Source organism: Pleurodeles waltl, chromosome 6 (genome assembly GCF_031143425.1).
Source record: "Pleurodeles waltl isolate 20211129_DDA chromosome 6, aPleWal1.hap1.20221129, whole genome shotgun sequence".
Lineage (NCBI taxonomy): Eukaryota > Metazoa > Chordata > Amphibia > Caudata > Salamandridae > Pleurodeles > Pleurodeles waltl.
Window position 1 is genome coordinate 71,930,233 of NC_090445.1, and position 18,721 is coordinate 71,948,953.

The 18,721-nt window shown below is 51.2% G+C and overlaps 1 protein-coding gene across 1 annotated transcript in view; it reads left to right on the forward strand.

Moving 5' to 3' along the window:
- LOC138299215 (E3 ubiquitin-protein ligase TRIM39-like) overlaps nucleotides 1-18,721 on the forward strand; it is a 122,231-nt gene that overhangs the window by 12,619 nt on the left and 90,891 nt on the right. Inside the window, exon 2 of the mRNA XM_069237339.1 lies at nucleotides 9,478-9,889. Within this exon, the coding sequence (XP_069093440.1) occupies nucleotides 9,482-9,889 (408 nt within the window). The 5' untranslated portion in view covers nucleotides 9,478-9,481. The remainder of the gene's footprint in view (nucleotides 1-9,477; nucleotides 9,890-18,721) is intronic.

Below are 18,721 nucleotides of genomic sequence, written 5' to 3' on the forward strand. Positions count from 1 at the left end.
CCTCCCAGGTTAATGAGTTCTGCAAATAGATTTAGGCCCTCATTCTGACCCTGGCGGTCGGTGATAAAGCGGCGGCCAAGCCGCCAACAGGCCGGCGGTCTAAAATATGCAATTCTGACCCTGGCGGGAACCGCCAACACAGCCCGCCAACTTAACACTCCGACCGCCACAGCGGTACAAACAAACAGCGCGGCGGTTCCCGCCAACAGCCCGGCGGCAGACAAAGTACCGCCCACCCTATTACGACCCACCAATCTGCCACCTTTTCCGGGGCGGGAGCACCGCCGATAAGAACACGGCGGAAACAGACTACGAACGGGAAAACGCTCACCTCTACGCACTCCACGCGAGATTCCGGCAGTATGGAGCCAGAGTTGCAGGTCATCCCCGCACTCCTATTCCTGCTCATATACCAGGAGCACGCCCGGCGGCGCGGAAGACATCGCTGAGTACGGCACCTACGACACAGGGGAGGGAAAAGATTACCGGCACACACCCACCCACCCACACCCACTACAACACACACATCAATGCATTCCCACAGATCACTGTCACAACCCACAAACCACCCCCCTCCGAAATAATGCAAAGACCAAAAGAAGAGATCATAAACGGGCAGATATATTGAAATATGTACACCAGTAATCCCAATAAATAAATAAACTATGTACAAAATATATACAGCTACTAAATGTAGTCCAACCACTGTCCGTGGATCACAGGGGTCCTGTGCAAAGGGGCAAGGCCCAGTCCCACGACAAGAACTCCACGGAGAGAACACTGCAGGGGCATCAGAAAGAAAATAGGACAGGCACCTCAGGGGGAAGGGAAGGGGGGGCACCTCAGCCACTTGAGTACACGACGCCAGATCCACGAGGGGACTCCATCACCACTGGGCCATCCTGGGGAGAGCAAAGCCACAGTCCATACAGTCCATACAGTGGGTGGCCTGCCCACTGGGCCATCCTGGGGAGAGCAAAGCCACAGTCCATACAGTCCATACAGTGGGTGGCCTGCCCACTGGGCCATCCTGGGGAGAGCAAAGCCACAGTCCAAACAGTCCATACAGTGGGTGGCCTGCCCACTGGGCCATCCTGGGGAGAGCAAAGCCACAGTCCATACAGTCCATAACAGACCCCACTGCCACTGGAGGAGGCAAGTTGGCCAGAGGACATCCTGCAGCCCTTCCCGAGATAGATCCTGCCCTGCCACGTCTGCCAAAGGGCCAGCGGTTCTTGCCCTGAAGGGCCCAGTTCAGCGGTTCTTGAGACGGTGGGGCCCAGTTCAGCGGTCCTTGCCTTGAAGGGCCCAGTTCAGCGGTTCTTGCCCTGAAGGGCCCAGTTCAGCGGTTCTTGAGACGGCGGGGCCCAGTTCAGCGGTTCTTGCCCTGAAGGGCCCAGTTCAGCGGTTCTTGAGACGGCGGGGCCCAGTTCAGCGGTTCTTGCCCTGAAGGGCCCAGTTCAGCGGTTCTTGAGACGGCGGGGCCCAGCGGAGCGGTGCTTGAGACGGCGGGGCCCAGTTCAGCGGTTCTTGAGACGGCGGGGCCCAGTTCAGCGGTTCTTGAGACGGCGGGGCCCAGTTCAGCGCTCCTTGCCTTGAAGGGCCCAGTTCAGCGGTTCTTGAGACGGCGGGGCCCAGCGGAGCGGTGCTTGAGACGGCGGGGCCCAGTTCAGCGGTCCTTGCCTTGAAGGGCCCAGTTCAGCGGTTCTTGAGACGGCGGCCAGTCTATGGCCAACTGCTAATTGCCTGGTGGTGCCCTCCTGGGCAGCGGGGATGGTGCTCCTTCACTGCCCACCTGGGCTGTGGGTGGTGGGGCCCTCCTGGCCAGCTGGGCTGGGTCCTCCCTGGGCAGCGGCTATGGGGGTGGTGGGCTCTCCCGGGGCAGCTGTGCCGGTTCCTCCCGGGGCAGCGGCTATGGGGGTTGTGGGCTCCTCCTGGGCAGCAGGCCTGCTGCCTGACCTCTCCGACTTGCTGCCCTTGCCCTCCTTAGTCGTGGGCCTGTGGCCCTTTCCTCCCTTTGGAGCTGTGGCTGGTGACTGTCTCTGGGTGGTGTCCGGGGGGGATGTAGAAGGCGGGCTCCTGCGGCGACCCTTCCGCCTTCTGCTCCTCTTCCCAGGGGGTGGGCTGGCTGTCCCCTTGCTGCTGGGCGAAGACCCAGACATGCGGGCTGGCGGGCTCCAATACCCCTGCACCCTTGTCAAGGGGGCTGCAGGGCTGGTGGTGGCTGAGGTGCTCTTCTTACCCCGACGAGAAGGAGGGGGGGGCTCAGGGTCAGGAAAGAAGTTAGTAGTGGCGAGGAAGAGCTTCTTGGGACAATGGAGAGTGGTAGGTACAGTGGGAATGGGAGTGGAGGGAGAGGATGTGGTTGTAGGTGAGTCACGTTTGCTGTCTTTGGGTGCAGGTGCAGGAGGGATAGGCTGTCGTGAGGTGGATGGCTGTTGGGTGGGTGGGTGGCTGCGTTTGTGTGGTGTGGAAGAGGGGGTGACAGACACAGTGGGAGAGGACACAGGGGACGTGTAAATGGCAGTGGGGGTGGTGACTGCACGTGTGCGGACTGGAGTGGAGGGTGTGCTGGTGATGGAAACACTGGCTGATGGTGAGGTGAATGGAGGTGTGAGTGTAGACGTCACAGGGAGGGAGGAGGGAGACGAGGAGGTGGGGGTCACAGAGGTGGTAGTGACTGTTGGCATGTCTGCATCGGAATGTTGCATGTGTGAATGTCTGCGTGATCTGTGGTGCTTATGTTTGGATGAGCTTCTCTTGGGTGTTGAGGTGTGTGCAGGCTGGTCTGATGGTGTGGGTGGGACAGGCAGAGGAACAGGAGACTGGGAGGAGGGAGTTAGTAGAGGCAGGCAGGAGACAGGGACAATGGCTGCCGTCAGTGCTGAGGCCAGAGCCTGGAACGATCGCTGATGGGCAGCCTGACCCGAATGAATGCCCTCCAGGTACGCATTGCTGCGATGAACCTCCCTCTCCACCCCCTGGATGGCATTCAAAAGGGTAGTCTGCCCAACAATGAGCGTTCGGAGGAGGTCAATGACCTCCTCACTGAGGGCAGCGGGGGTAACAGGGGCAGGGCCTGAGGTGCCTGGGGCGAAGGAGATGCCCGGCTTCCTGGCAGAGCGGGCACGGGGCGAACGCTGAGGGGCTGCTGGGAGGGCGGAGATGGTGCGCTGGGTGGCGGCTGTACCTGTAATGGCGGGGGGCACGGATGGTGCCACCCCCGCAAGGGAGCCCCCTTCCGAGGACGTGTCCGTGTCGCTGCAGGGTCCAGTCGTCCCCGTCGTGGAGCTCCCCTCGCCCTCCGTCTCACTGGTCCAGTCTGACTCTGTGGCAAGCACAGAAAGACAAACAAAAAGGGGGGGGGAGAGAGAAATAAAGGGATATTGAGTACTTGGATCACCGGTACAGTTAGCGGACATGACAGACACAGATGCCCCCTGCACTAAGTTGCGCACTTGGGGTCCGCTACGCATTCCGTGGAACATGCCCTACACGCCTAGAGTTGACAACTGCACCCATGGATGACACGGCCCAGGGATGGCTGTACTGACAAACTACTGAGGGTGGTGGCTGGGGACACAGGGGCTTACGGGGGTGCCCAGCCTACAGATATCGCCCTGGCCTAGGGGGACCCCCAGCCCTCCTCCCCCACCCAGACACCTCCACTGCGCGACAACAGAGTAGATAATGCTTGTACTCACCCCCTTGTGTCTGCTGTGCTGCCCTCACGCGCCCATCCAAATCAGGGTAGGCCACCGCCAGGATCCGGAACATCAGGGGGCTCAGTTGACGGCAGGCACCCCGCCTACGTTGGGAGGCCATCCCCAGCAGAGACTCGGCGGTCTTCTTGGTCCCGCGGCGGATGTCCTCCCACCTCTTGCGGCAGTGGGTGCCCCGTCGATGGTGGACCCCCAGGGTCCGGACTTCCTTGGCGATGGCACGCCAAATCCCGATCTTCTCATGGGCGCGGACCTATGTGACACGTACAGGGAGGGAGAAATACCACGTTCAAGTTTGTCAGCATTTTCCTTGCCAGTGGCCCAACGCCCCCCATCCCCGCCAGGCCCCCCGCCAGGCCCCCCGCCAGGCCCAACATGCCCCCCATCCCCGCCATGCCCCCCGCCAGGCCCAACATGCCCCCCATCCCCGCCAGGCCCCCCGCCAGGCCCAACATGCCCCCCATCCCCGCCAGGCCCCCCGCCAGGCCCCCCGCCAGGCCCAACATGCCCCCCATCCCCGCCATGCCCCCCGCCAGGCCCAACATGCCCCCCATCCCCGCCAGGCCCCCCGCCAGGCCCCCCGCCAGGCCCAACATGCCCCCCCATCCCCGCCAGGCCCCCCGCCAGGCCCCCCGCCAGGCCCAACATGCCCCCCATCCCCGCCAGGCCCCCCGCCAGGCCCCCCGCCAGGCCCAACATGCCCCCCATCCCCGCCATGCCCCCGCCAGGCCCAACATGCCCCCCATCCCCGCCAGGCCCCCCGCCAGGCCCAACATGCCCCCCATCCCCGCCAGGCCCCCCGCCAGGCCCCCCGCCAGGCCCCCCGCCAGGCCCAACATGCCCCCCATCCCCGCCATGCCCCCCGCCAGGCCCAACATGCCCCCCATCCCCGCCAGGCCCCCCGCCAGGCCCCCAAGCCAGCCAGTGTCCCCAAATCCAGATTGAATTAAACTCACTTGTTGGTCTGGAGGACCGTAGAGTAGCGCATACTGGGGGAGGACCCCATCCACGAGTTTCTCCAACTCCTCTCCAGTGAAGGCAGGGGCCCTTTCCCCAGGTGCAGCAGCCATTGTCCCTTCCAGACCGAGGTCACAGCAACACTTGCAGTATAGGTCCTCTCCTGTGAAAGTTCAAGTCGCAAGTGGATAAGTAGATAGAAAATGGCGGTCACGTCCGCGGCGGTGCGTACCGCGGCGGTGCGTCCCGCCACCGCCGGCGCCCTTCGCCATTGGCTCCTGAAACCCATAGGCTTCAATGTTAACCAATGCGGCTTTGCGCCGCGGTCTTCGCCCGCCGCGGTGTGCCACGCCAGCGCATTGACCTCACATCCCATTGTCACACTTCACAGGTCAGGCAGCCGCCATTTCCAGGGCCCACATGGCTCAATTTCAACTGCGTCACACAGGCCTAGGCCTTGCATAGCCACTCAGACACGCCATTCACTGCATAGAGAATCGTATACTGTGCTAGCTGTGAGTACGTACCTGTGGGTTGCTTGACTGTGTGCTCCATGTTGTCCTTCCTAGGCACCGTCCGCTGGGTTGGGCGAGGAGACGGATGAATCCTCCCGTGTACCGACCGCTGGTGGACCTGTCGACAATGGAAGAACGCCACATTATCCTGACCTACCGTCTTAACCGTGCCACTATCCATGAACTGTGTGCCCAGCTGGAGCCCGACCTGATGTCCCCCATCCGCCAACCCACAGGGATTCCCCCTCTGGTGCAGGTCATGTCAGTACTCCATTTCTTGGCAAGTGGGTCATTTCAGACAACCGTGGGAATTGCTTCTGGGATGTCTCAGCCCATGTTTTCGAAGGTGTTATCCAGAGTGTTGTCTGCCCTGATGAAATCCGTGAGGAGCTACATCATTTTCCCTGAGGTGGGCGAATTGGCTACAGTGAAGGGTGATTTCTACGCCCTTGGACATATTCCCAACGTAATTGGTGCCATTGATGGGACCCATGTGGCTTTGGTTCCCCCAAGAGACAGGGAGCAGGTGTACAGGAACAGAAAAAATTACCATTCAATGAACATCCAGGTGGTGTGTTTGGCTGACCAGTACATCTCGCATGTAAATGCCAAATTCCCAGGGTCAGTGCATGACGCCTACATCCTCAGGAATAGCAGCATCCCTTACGTGATGGAACAGCTACAGAGACACCGTGTATGGCTAGTGGGGGACTCTGGGTACCCCAACCTGTCGTGGCTACTGACCCCAGTAAGGAATCCCCGGACCAGGGCAGAGGAACGGTACAATGAGGCCCATGGGCGTACTAGGAGGGTGATCGAACGCACCTTTGGCCTCCTAAAGGCCAGGTTTAGGTGCCTGCATATGACAGGTGGATCCCTAATGTACTCACCTAAGAAGGTATGTCACATCATCGTGGCCTGCTGCATGCTTCACAACCTGGCTTTGCGCCGCCAGGTGCCTTTCCTGCAGGAGGATGGTCGAGACGGTGGTGTTGTGGCAGCGGTGGAACCTGAGGAGAGTGACGAGGAGGAAGACGACGGGGCTGAAACAGACAACAGGGACAGAATCATTGAACAGTACTTCCAATAGGACACAGGTAACATTTCAAAGATAATTTAGTAAATGTTAACTACTCTCCAGCATCTCTGCTGCCTGTCTATTTGCCCCAGTGTATGATGACTGAGTTTTGGCTTTTCCCTCCCTATTTCAGATCTGGGGTCCCCACTACGAGTCCTGTGCTTCGTTTCCCCATGGACTACAGCTTTGTGGCAGCTGTTTGTTGACTTCACCATGTACAAGGACATATTTGCACTGTCATGTCAATTACAATCTATTGAAATCACAGCCAGACTCCAGATATTTTGGTGCAAAATAGGTGTTTATTGAAGTGCTCAAAATGGGATGGGTGGTTTCAAGTGGGTGGGGGCTATGGTGAAGGAATGTCCATGGCAGAGTCCAGAGTAACAGTCACACAGGTGCATTGTCCAGAGGCCTGTGGAGAGATGGAGCATGGGCAGTTCAAGGATGGACAGGGTGACAATGTGGGACAGTGGGATGACATCAGGTGGTATCCATTGCTGGCGGGGGTCTTGACATCCTACTCTGTCTTCTTGCGAGATCTCAGGGCCTTCTTGCGGGGTGGTTCTTCTCCTGCAGGAGGTGGGGGTCTGGTGGGCTGCTGCTGTGCGGGGGCCTCCTGTCCACTAGCGCCGGCGGAGGTGGTTGGCTGTTCTTGGTCCAGGCTAGTGGCAGGGGCCCTTGGGTGTTGTTCAGTGTCCGCCCTGGTGTTTACGAGGTCCTGCAGCAGCCCTACCATGGTAACCAGGGTGGTGTTGATGGCTCTGAGGTCCTCCCTGTACCCCCGATAGTGTTCCTCCTGCAGCGCCTGGATCTCCTGGAACCGGGCCAGTACCGTCGCCATCGTCTCCTGGGAGCGGTTGTATGCTCCCATGATGGTGGTGAGGACCTCGTGGAGAGTGGGTTCCCTGGGCCTCTCCTCCCCCCCCTGTCGCACAGCTGCCCTCCGAGTTCCCCTGTTTCCCTGGGCCTCTGCCCCCTGGCCGGTGTGCCCACTACCACTGCCCCCAGGTCCCTGTTGTTGTTGGGGTGGTGGGTTATCCTGGGTGCCCTGTAGTGGTAGACACACCGCAGATTGACGCGCCCTGGAGACAGAGGCATGGGCCCGCTGGGTGGGAGCTGTGCTGGTGTTCCCAGAGGGGTTAGGGTCTGTAGTGGCCTGTGCCTGTGTGAGGGGAACCGACTTTCCAGAGGTCCCCGATGGTCCGGGCTGGTCATCGGTGTCCAGGTCGACAGAGCTGCTGTCATCGCTGACGGCCTCTTGGGTGGGGGGTGTGGATAATTCTGGCCCCTCCGCCGCGGTGTGTTGACGGTCGGGTCCTGCAGGGGTATAGAGGTATGGTTATAGTTTCAATGTGTGGCATATGGGTGTATCTGTGGGTTCTCGTGTCCCCAAGTGCTGGCATTCGTGTGTGGGGGCTTTGGTGAGGGTGGCTTGTGGGGGGGATGTGTATATGCATTGGGCATGCTTTGGTGATGGGTGTCCATGCTTAGTGGACGCATGCAGGCCTAGGTTTTGGGATGTGTGGGTTGTGATGGTGAGACATTGGCGGGGAATAGGTGTGCTGGGGGTGGGGGTGAGGATGGTGGTGGGGGTGAGGGTGGGGGTGAGGATGGGGGTGGGGGTGAGGGTGGGGTTCGAGGATGGGGGTGAGGGTTGGGGTATGATTTGGCATGCAGGTGGGGGGGAAGCAGTATTGAAGCTTCAACTTACCAGTATCCATTCCTCCGCCGACTCCTGCGAGGCCGTCAGGATGCAGGATGTTCAAGACTTCCTCCTCCCATGATGTGAATTGTGGGGGTTGAGGTGGGGGTCCTCCGCCAGTCTTCTGCACGGCGATGTTGTGCCTGGATACCATGGAACGCACCTTCCCCCGTAGGTCGTTCCATCGCTTCCTGATGTCTTCCCGATTTCTGGGGTGCTGTCCCACTGCGTTCACCCTGTCGACAATCCTCTGCCATAGCTCCGTCCTCCGGGCAATGCTAGTGTATTGTATCTGTGTGCCGAACAGCTGGGGCTCTACCCGAACGATTTCCTCCACCATGACCCTGAGTTCTTCGTCTGTGAAGCGGGGTTGTCTTTGGGGTGCCATGGGGTGGTGTGTATGATGTGTGGGGTGGAGTATGTGTATTTAAGTGAGTTGAGTGTGGTGGTGTGTGTTGTTTTGTGTGTGGATAGTGTGTGGGTGATGGTGTTGAGTGGCTGTGGCTGTTATTTTTTGGATGCTGGTGTCTCGCTCTTGCCTTCTTTACGAATTTTTTAGCGTAGGGGTTTGTGGGTGATGTGGGTGGGTGTTTTATATTGTATTGTGTGTGTGGGAGTGGTGTGTGTATGTGTATCAGGTGTGTGGGATTCAAATCGTCCAATGTGGCTGGGTTTTGTTCGTTTGTGTGTATTCTGACCGCGGCGGTGTGTCCCGCCAATGGAATACCGCGTTTGAATGACCGCCGCGTGGATTCGTGGGTCGTAATGGCATGGGCGTATTTCTGTTGGCGTGACGGTGGAGGTTTTGTCACCTCCACCTTTCCGCCGACCGCTGGTCTGGCGGTCTGTTGTGGCGGTCGGATTTTCGGAGGTTTGCCTTCTGCGGGTCAGAATGACCGTGGCGGGTTTCCGCGACCGCGGCGGGATTATGGAGGATTTCTGACCGGCGGTAGGCGCCTTTTACCGCCGAGGTCAGAATGACCACCTTAGTGTATTCCGTACATAGCTGTTAAGCAGTCTGTGTTGATTCTCAGAAGTGCATCAACAGTATGTGTGGATGATTTAGGGTAGATGGCCTATGATGAAACTAAATGCCATGTTTGATCATTAGAAGGGCTGCTCTTTGCACTAGGTGGAGTTCCATACCAAGCCAACTAGGAGCTTCCTTTAGAGGGCATTGGTGTAGTCCAAGCCTCTTTATAGTTCAGAAGAGAAATGTAGGTACAGTCCCTGGACTCCAGAATGAAATGGAACAACACTCACTGTACATGTATGCTAAGACTGCAGTGAACTCCCAGCTTTAGGTAGAGCATTCAGGAGACCGAGGCAGGAATGTACCATAGATCTTAGAAGTTTTTAGTGTCTTCTGCCAAAACACAAGGAATGTTCAAGAAGTGCCTATGTGTCATTTTGATAGGTTTTCATTTTTCAGTCTTAGTTGTTGCGATAGCATGATCTTGTAGCTGTGAAAATTAATGCAACATCCTTTTCCTTCTACAGGGACATGGCTGCAGTAGATCCAATACTGACTCTGAAAGACGAATCGTCTTGCCCCATCTGCCTGGATTACCTTGATGATCCAGTGCTCACGGCGTGCGGACACAACTTCTGCCGCTCATGTTTAGCTCAGACCTGGAGCGATTTGGAGTCAGACTTCTCTTGTCCCCAGTGCCTCGCAGTATCTTCTAAAAGAATAATACTTTCCAATAGACCGCTGCGCAATGTTGTGGAGTTGGCCAAACAGTTGAATATTAAGAAGGCAACAAAGGAGCTGCTGTGTGAGAAGCATGAGGAATCTCTGAAGCTGTTCTGCCAAGAAGATCAGGAACCCGTCTGTGTGGTGTGCGACCGCTCCAGGGATCATAGGTCTCACACTGTGTATCCCATAGAAGAGGCTGTCCAGGAGTGCAGGGTCTGTATGAGACAATCTGGGTTCTAATGTTTTACACTTGCAGCATGTCTCGGATTTTGGGGCTGTCTCTCCTATACATCGTAGCCCATGCTTAGATGCATGAGTTGCAAATGCTTGTGTTCAGCTTGCAACTAATGCAGTAGCCTTACGTGCTTTGATCTCACTAGCACCTCAATATCACTCAAAACCTTGAGTTCCCTTTTTTTGTCTTTATAGTGCTGATTTACATAGCTATAATCAGAAGGGCTCTCACTCTTTCGCTACTGGTCGAGGCTAAATCAATCCGAGCTATTTTAAATTAGATGATGCTGTAGTGGCAAAGGATGCAACAGTCTTTCTCCTTTACCTCCAGTCAAAACATATATACTGTCCACCTATTTGGCTTTCACCATGTCTTCTCGGTACTTTATTGTAATCAGCAGGTTCATTCTTTTTAAGAATAATAGCACACATATTAGTTCCTAAAAATGCAATGTAACACCATTCCACTTGGGTGATCAACATCCTCTGTATTTATGAGCTGCATCTTTAAATATAACTAGTTCTGATGTATTTTTAATTTCTCTGCATTTCAGTATTCCTGTGTTTTCGTATATCTTGATTGGGTCATATATTGTTTACAGCTCACATGTAAACACCATGAGAGTCTCAATTTCTTTACAGGTTCTTTACTGCAGGTTATTACTAAGTCAGCCCTTTGGCATCACGAGGAAGGATAACATCTTTGTAACTGTACTTATAACTCGTACAAACGGTCTCCTCTATTTTTTCTGTGGATACCTCTGCTCTCTTTAACAGTCCTACAATTGTGCTCTGTATGGGAAGCAGCTAAATTGAATATAAAGTTTCACACTTCTCTATGCTATAGGTGAATCTGTTATTTGTAAACAATAAAGAGCCTCTCTCCCAGTCATCTACTCAGATAATCGGTCCTGCCTCAGGGACTCTTGTCCAGCAGTGCCAGCAAGCAGGGTATTGATGGTTCACCCATACTTCTGTGTACAGGATCTGCCTTTCAGCCTTAGTACTGCAGTGTAGTAAGGGGTTTGACACACTGAGATGGGCTACCCTGCGGTTTGCATGCCTGAAGGCTCTTTCAGAAAACTGATGAAAAACACTCCCGTTCACTAGCTCTCTTGATTCAGAGACACAACTCACAGCAGCTGTCATACACACTCCTTTCTCTCAGTACAAGCCACAACATATATGATGCCACCACAGACTCTCTGCAGCGCCAGCTCTCGCTAGAAACTTCCCTGCATGAAAGCGCTGCTCTCAGACTCTAACACAAAGCACACTGAACCCCACTTTCTAATGTATTGCAAGTGAGAACCACTCCGACATCTGAAAACATAAAGCTGAACCAATATCTCTTCATCCATTCCTCACCAAGGAGCTCCTAAAACAAATATAGTGCCATAAAGTTCACATGGGCTCCATACATCAAAGAGGATCCCCATCATTAACTAGTATCATATGTTATAATTGCTGTTATGGTTATGATTACTGGTGACCACATCATTATTATTAATATATATAAATTAAGGTTATGTTCACCCATGGAGGCATCTGGTCGCATCAGCTAACTGCTAGAAACATTAAAAGAAAGAATAAGAAACAGATTAACAAAACAGAAACGTTGAAGAGCTTTCCTAAAAGCTAAGTGGTCTGCATATTATGCAGAGGGATGGCAAGCCATTTCACAGTTTTGGGTCAGAGTCCCTGAAAGATCTCCCCCTGTCCTGGCTAATGAGAGAGTGTAGCTAGATGTATGTTTGGAAAATCTGTCACTAAGGCAAGATGTCGCTAAGCACAGAGTAGACTTTGTTGCACGCCAGTTTAAAAAGTATTGGCAACTGGCAAACATTGCAGCATTTTTTGGTTAAGGGCACATGATCAAATATTTTCAGGTCAGCAGCTTTCCTTACTTCAAAATTCTGAATACGCTGCAGTCCAATCTTGGTAGTGTCTGGAAGACCCAGGTACAGGCTGTTACAATAATCAATCTTAAGTTATATACATTCTCAGATAACCTCATTAATAAAGAGATTTTGTAGAGCTCATGGCTATCCAAAAGGGTTTCCCAGCGCTAAGCTCCACCCTATACCACAAGTCATACCTTCTCTGTATGCCCATCAAAACTGCACAACAAATGTGAGTGGAGATCTGCTTGAGGGTGGTTGTGGACCCGTGGTGAAGCGGCAACGAGGGGAGGCGGCACGCAGTGAAACCGCATTTCTGTGTAGAGACCTGCTTACAGGGCCTATGGAGGCTAGAGGCGCTCTGGAGAGAGCCTCGCGCTGGCACTGATCTGCCTCAAGGCTGTAAAGTGAAGCGGAGCCAGCAGGGATCACAGCATCGCAAGAAGTGACCCAGCTAGAGGGTGATTGTGCAGCTGCTCGGAGAGACCTTGCGATACAGCACGCCTGCGCACACGTATGCCTGGAGGCGAACAGAAGAGACGAGGCAGTAAGGTATTGCTGGAGCGTGGCGAAAGGCTGAGTGATGGGGGTTGACATTTAAGTTGTGCCCCAAATACTGGGCCATAGTGTTTATTGAAGTGATTCACGTGTGCTGCGCAGTAAGTGCCTCATAAATTTGCTTCCCTCATTCCGCCTTATTACAGAAATCAAAATATAGACTAATCGGGCTCCAGCGCAAACTACAACATACAGGAGTTGCTCCCCACGAGCGTTTGAGGATTGCCAGCACCCTTTAAGTGTCTTACAGGCACCGGGCAAAGCATCTACAGAATCTACAGAAGCAACCTCAGGTCTGTCCTCAGCTAGAACAGTCAGCAAGCAGGTATCCATACTGAATGATGTTAGTCCCAAACCTACGGTGGGGGACGCTGTATTAAGGACAGCACCTGTGTATCCTATATTTGGGGTAAATAACATGAACATGGGCGCGAAGGCCCCATGGGCTGAGCTAAGCCAACCATATCAATTGAATCAATTCCTGGGTGATTCTGATAATGAAAGGCAAGTGGTTGGCAACCCACTTCGAAGCCAGACCAGAGAAAGAGAACCAGCAGACACTCCAGTTGTGCTTGCTGGGAATACCCCTGATTACGTGGAACATATTGAGGGTTTGGGGCAAACAACGAGTCTCTCATCATCAACACCTTCTGTAGAGACTTTGTTGCAGCAGATATTGAGCGAGATCCACAAAACAAAGCTTTCACAGGAAGAAGCTCATAGGAAAACCAACAAACAGATTGGGCTACTGAGTGCCAATTTGCAGCTCCTGAATTCCAGAGTATATCAAGTAGAACAGTAGAGTCTCTGATGTAGAAGATTATAAGATCAAGATGGATCCAGTGTTTGCAAAACTACAACTCAAGCATGAGGATCTACACGGGAAATTTGACGATTTGGAAAATCGATCACATCGCTCAAATTTGCGCTTCATTGGCATTCCAGAAGGGCAGGAGAACGGGACCACTGTTGCAGCAGCAGTAACATAGCTGATCAGCAAGTATGTCTACCCAGACATGTCTTCCTAAGATTCAGACTTCACTGGGACCCCTTCATTCAAACCCCAATTTTCAGCATTCGAGAACTATTCTAGTTAACTTTGGTGACTACAGGATAAAGGAGAGGATATTTTCTAAAGCCATTAAAGATAGGGTGTACCACACAACAGACAATTTTTCTTTCGGGGTGTTTTCCAATATGTCTGTCTTGGCTGTTAGACGCAGGAAAGAGCTAAGGGGCATGATCAATAATTTTAAATCTCTTGGTGTGCCAGCAGGCATTGTTTAGCAAACCTAGCTGAAAGTTATTTTTACAAGGGATATGTGCACATTTTTCATACAACAGAGCAGGCAAAGGCTTTCTTGGTTCAGATTCACTCAAAATGATTCTTTTCTTGAAAGCTGAGGCATGACCAGTGGTGTTTTACTAACTTTAAATTTGAACTGATTCATTTTTGATTTTCTTTTCTTCTTCTTTTCTCTTTTTCCCTTTGTTCTGATTAATGTAGCCTATGTTTTGAAATGTGTTAGGGGAACTTCTTCCAGCTTCCCAAGGTTCCGGCCTCTGCGCCATGCCAATGCGCCATCAACAAGGAAAGGGGGAGTGAGAAGTGGGTAAGGAGGTGGAAGCACCAGAGAGAAGAGGCCCCCTCAGGGCTGTTAGCAGGAGTGGCTCTGTAATCTGGGGAGAAGGAGGGGAGGTAGGGGTGGTGGGAGCATTGGTGGTGAGGAAGGAGGGTCGGAGGGAGAAGGGAGCAGGGCATAAGGATAGAAAACAAATTGAGCCCTTGTGAAAAGACTGTTTTATTTAACTATTGTTCGGTGGCAGTAGCCGCATCAGCCGCAGATTACATTCAAGGACATAATGGCTAGCCTAAACATTATCCCTTGCAGCGCCAGTGGAATTATTAATAGACGCAAATATGGCAGTCTTATTAGATGTTTCATTTCACTAACACCGCAGGTAGTCTTTTTACAAGAAACTCATTTGAAAGATAATAACCCTAAAAGTTTCATCCCTAACAATATTCCTATTCTTATTTTGCCTCCTGTGGGGTAGCAGCTCGAGGCGTAGCCATTCTTCTGGAGAGCAACATTAGGTGGAACTTTAGGGAGGTGATACGGGCTCCTGTGGGGAGGTGGCTTTGACTTAAGGTGTTGGCAAACCATTCCCCTCTAAACCTGATACATTATTATGGCCCTATTAGTGATGATCCTGGCCCTTTATCCACCATATATCATACTGCCTGCAATAGCGTCAGCAGGCACTTTAATAGTGGGGGGGACTTTAATTTCATCCAAGATCTCTCACTAGATACATCTAACAAGACCAAAAACAGCTGAAGCCCAAGACTAAGCAGGTGCTGACATCGCTTCAGCAGGATTTTAAGCTTGTAGATCCTTGGCGGTTGGAGAACCCGCCAGCGCCCTATATACATGCCACTTTCAGTGCTCTAAAACGGCATCTCATATTGTTTTTTTCTTGGCATACCAATCCTTTCTATTTGTGGGTACGTATATTTATTCTAACCCCTTTTCGGACCACTCTATGGTGTCAATGACAGTCACTTTGGGCAACCGGTCCAAAACAAAATCAGGATGGCAGCTGGATAGGGCTTTACTGTCCAATCAAGAGTGGGTACAGGAAATGTGGGCGTTTATAATACAATTATTTTTAGATCAACAGGAATTCTGCGTCACTTTTTTCTATCTGGGAGGCCTTTAAAGCCACTGCACATGGCCACATTATAGCATGTAAGGCTAAGTTAGGTAAAGAGTGCAACAGACACATCAAGGAGTTGCAGTCTATTTTAGAAATGAAAGCAAGGGGAGTTCTGAAAACACCTATGGAGCTTGCTGCGGTATTGGAATTGAGCAGGCTAAATAAAGCTTGCGTTATTCTTTTATTTTAGAAGAAATCTACTGCTCCAAAACTTATCAACAGCAAGTCTACGAGGAAGGGCAACAGATAGGCAAATGATTGGCATGGTCCACACGGACCAAGCAGAAGTCCTTGGTGCGGCAGATACAAGATCTGGCCACTCGCAAAACAGTCACAGAGAAAGAGGAGGAAGCCCAAGTTTTTCTTAACCAGTTCAGGTGCCTATACGAAACTGAATTTCAGGTACCCCAGGCTTATATAGCACAATATCTTAGCTCACTTACTGTACCTCGGCTGTCTGACATTTATATCAAGACTATGACGTGGGAAATATCAATGATACTGAAAGCTTTGGTGACAGTGCCCAATGCAAAAGTGTGCGGTACTGACGGCTTTCCCTCATAGTTTTATAAGGTCTTTGATCCACAGCTCATGCATTTTCTGACTGACCTCTTTAATCACATAAGAGAAGGGGGAGAGATGCCCCTCTCTTTCAATGAATTCTTGATAATTAGTTTTGTGAAAAAGGGCAAATCCCTGCTTAATCCTAACTCTTACAGGCCAATCAGTCTACTTAATGTGGATTATAAGATTTTTACTAAAATCTGGGCAACTGCAGCACAAGTACTGATACATCCAGATCAGACCGGTTTTGTCTCCAATCAATTGATGGTCCCCAGTATGAACTTTCTGATCCATGCTATTGACTATCTCTTATGCAATCAAATGCCGGCCGTGGTAGTCATGGTTGGCGCCGAGAAGGCCTTTGATATGGTTAATTGGGATTTGCTATTTCTCTCCCTGCTGCAATTTGGACTACCCCTGCAATTCATGACCATGCTTAAAAATCTGTAACATGGGGCACAGACCAAGGTGACAATAAATTTCTGTATGGTTGGTGAGATTTCTATCAGTAGAGGCACTCGCCACGGGTGCTCTTCATCATCTATATTGTTTGCCTTCTTTACTGAGCCTCTGGCGATTAAATTACGAAATACATCCGGGTTGTTTGCACCATTAGAAGAGATGCCAAAATTAAACCTATTTGCTGACGACATGGCGCTGTATCTTAGGCCTGACACAGCTAGGTTGCAGCTAGCATTCGGGCTACTAGAGGAGTATTCAGTCATTGCAGACTATAAAGTGAATTCTAGCAAGACAGAGGCATTGTTGTTCATTGCCCCTATTGAAGATCTCCCATTATGTTTGTATTCACAGGTGAGGACTCGAGACCCAGTTAGGTATTTGGGCATATATGTTACTACCAACATTTTGCAGATTTATCAATTGAACTACATAGATATGATCAGGAAGATTAAGGATTTCTTAAATAGATGGTCTCTTCTACAGCTTACATTACTTGGACAGGTGGCATTGGTGAAGATGTTGATTTTGCCATTATTGCTTTTTTTGATTTCCAAAGTTCAAATCAAGGTTAAGAGTCAATATTTCAGGGAACTTGACTCAATGCTGAGGAGCTTTATATGGTGTAACAAAGCTCCTAGATTCAAGGTCATCATATTGCAACTTACAGAGGTACAGGGCGGATTGGCGCTACCACATATTCGCGTGTATTGTCATGCAGCCATCATGGACTTGGCAGCTAGACTTCTGGGGGGTAGGGGCGAGCTGGAGGATTATTTTTTTAAGAAACTGGCATGTGAATCCGCAATTAATATACCTGCTTTTATAAAAAAAACGCACAACTACAAAAAACAAAAAACTAAAACAAGACATTGCAGAAATGGTGTCGGAGACTATTAGCCATATATAAGATGTACTAGGTATCGGCTTGCTTTTATTACTTGCAGCTCTCAGAATGTAATTTTTTCGGCCTCTCACTCCCTAGGGCAGTGTTATCGCTCTGGGCTTTGCAAGGCTACAAATTGCTGGGGGACTTGGTTATGCGAGGCAGGATATTAACTTGGGATGAAATTATGCAGAGGAGTAAAGGCTTGGGAGACAGTGTAGCATGGATTTATCTCCAGATAACTCACTTTCTTTCCACGTAATACAATGTAAATCAAGAACCTCATCAGATTATACGCTCCCTGGCCAAAACCGAGCTAACAGGGATTGGTAATTGGTATAGATTGCTTCAGAATGCATCTAAGCAGCACTTGGTTCCCAAGCATTTAGAAAAGATCTATTTGAGTACTGGGTGCAGATTATCGGAGAGTATCTGGCTGATTATATTGGTCCTAGGGGATAAATCTTTAAGAGCCGTAAATTTCAAAAGAATGACATTTCTTTCACAATGGATGGCTTATTATCGCTTCGAACACTCTCCACAAAATGTATCCTGAAGTACAAGATCAATGCTTTCGTTGCCATCTGGAGGGAACGGGTGATTGGCTTAATATATTTTTCACTTGTCCAAAATTGGGCTATTTCTGGCAGCAGCTTTTTCAAAATTTAAGCAAGCAGGTGAGAGTTGTAAACCCCCCTCTGCCCCCCCTCCAACCCCCCCCCCCCCCCAGAAGCAGAAGTACTATTCTGTATGTCTAGTGAAAGCCGAAGAATGAAGCCGGCAGGCCAGTGTTATATTAAGATAGCATTAGCTGTGGCCAGATCATTAATTGACCAAAATTGGATGATCAATCGGATCTCCACACTGCAGAGATGGGGGTGTGTGTGGGGGCGTGGGGGTTGGGGGCATGTCTAAGATACACAGTTCCAAAGAAGCATTTGCTGAACGTGCAGTTAGAGGCACCAGATTTGAAGAAATATGGTCCAGTCATTCTTCACCGCCCTGTGAGTCTGCATGATAGAAGCATTCCCTTTTAATTTATAAGTCGCAAATCTATGTATCCATGGTTTAAGACAGCAGGTTGCATTGATCAGTTACCCACCCCAAGTTAGTCTGCTAACTAATTTGGAAAGGGGATCCTGGCCCAAGGGACTCATCCCCTTTGGGAATGGTTGTGGGTGCCCTTTAGTGGGGTCAGACAGTGGACCATAGGATTACTGCATGCTTCCCAATGTCCTTCCTGCTGGGAGGCATTTTTGTTTTTTACAAACAGCACCTCTCCAGTTTATGCTGCTTTAAAAAATGCTTCCACATGGGGAATGCAAAACAAAGGATGGGCCTCTACCGTTCCTTACAGACCTCTATTCTGACATTTGCAGCAGTTTGTGGGAGCCTGCAACTGCCTCCTGCCCAACTATTATTCATGTGTCAAGAAGGTTTGTGACCTACTGCGAATATACGTTTTGAGATTTAACTGATTAGTACAACTTAGTGAATCACATAATGCAGCTCTATGCAAAAAGAAATCAGAAATTAATTCTGGTTTGGGCAGCATAATCGTCTTAGCAGATAGAACAAGAAGGATCATACCCGCTAAGACCCCATTGTCCACCGCTGTAGCTTGAATGGTTTCCATACTATTCCCAGGGCAACTGTTCCTGCATGAGTAAGAGTGTTGTAGAAAGACAGGCTTGGTTTATTTGTTATGGCCTGAACTGTTCG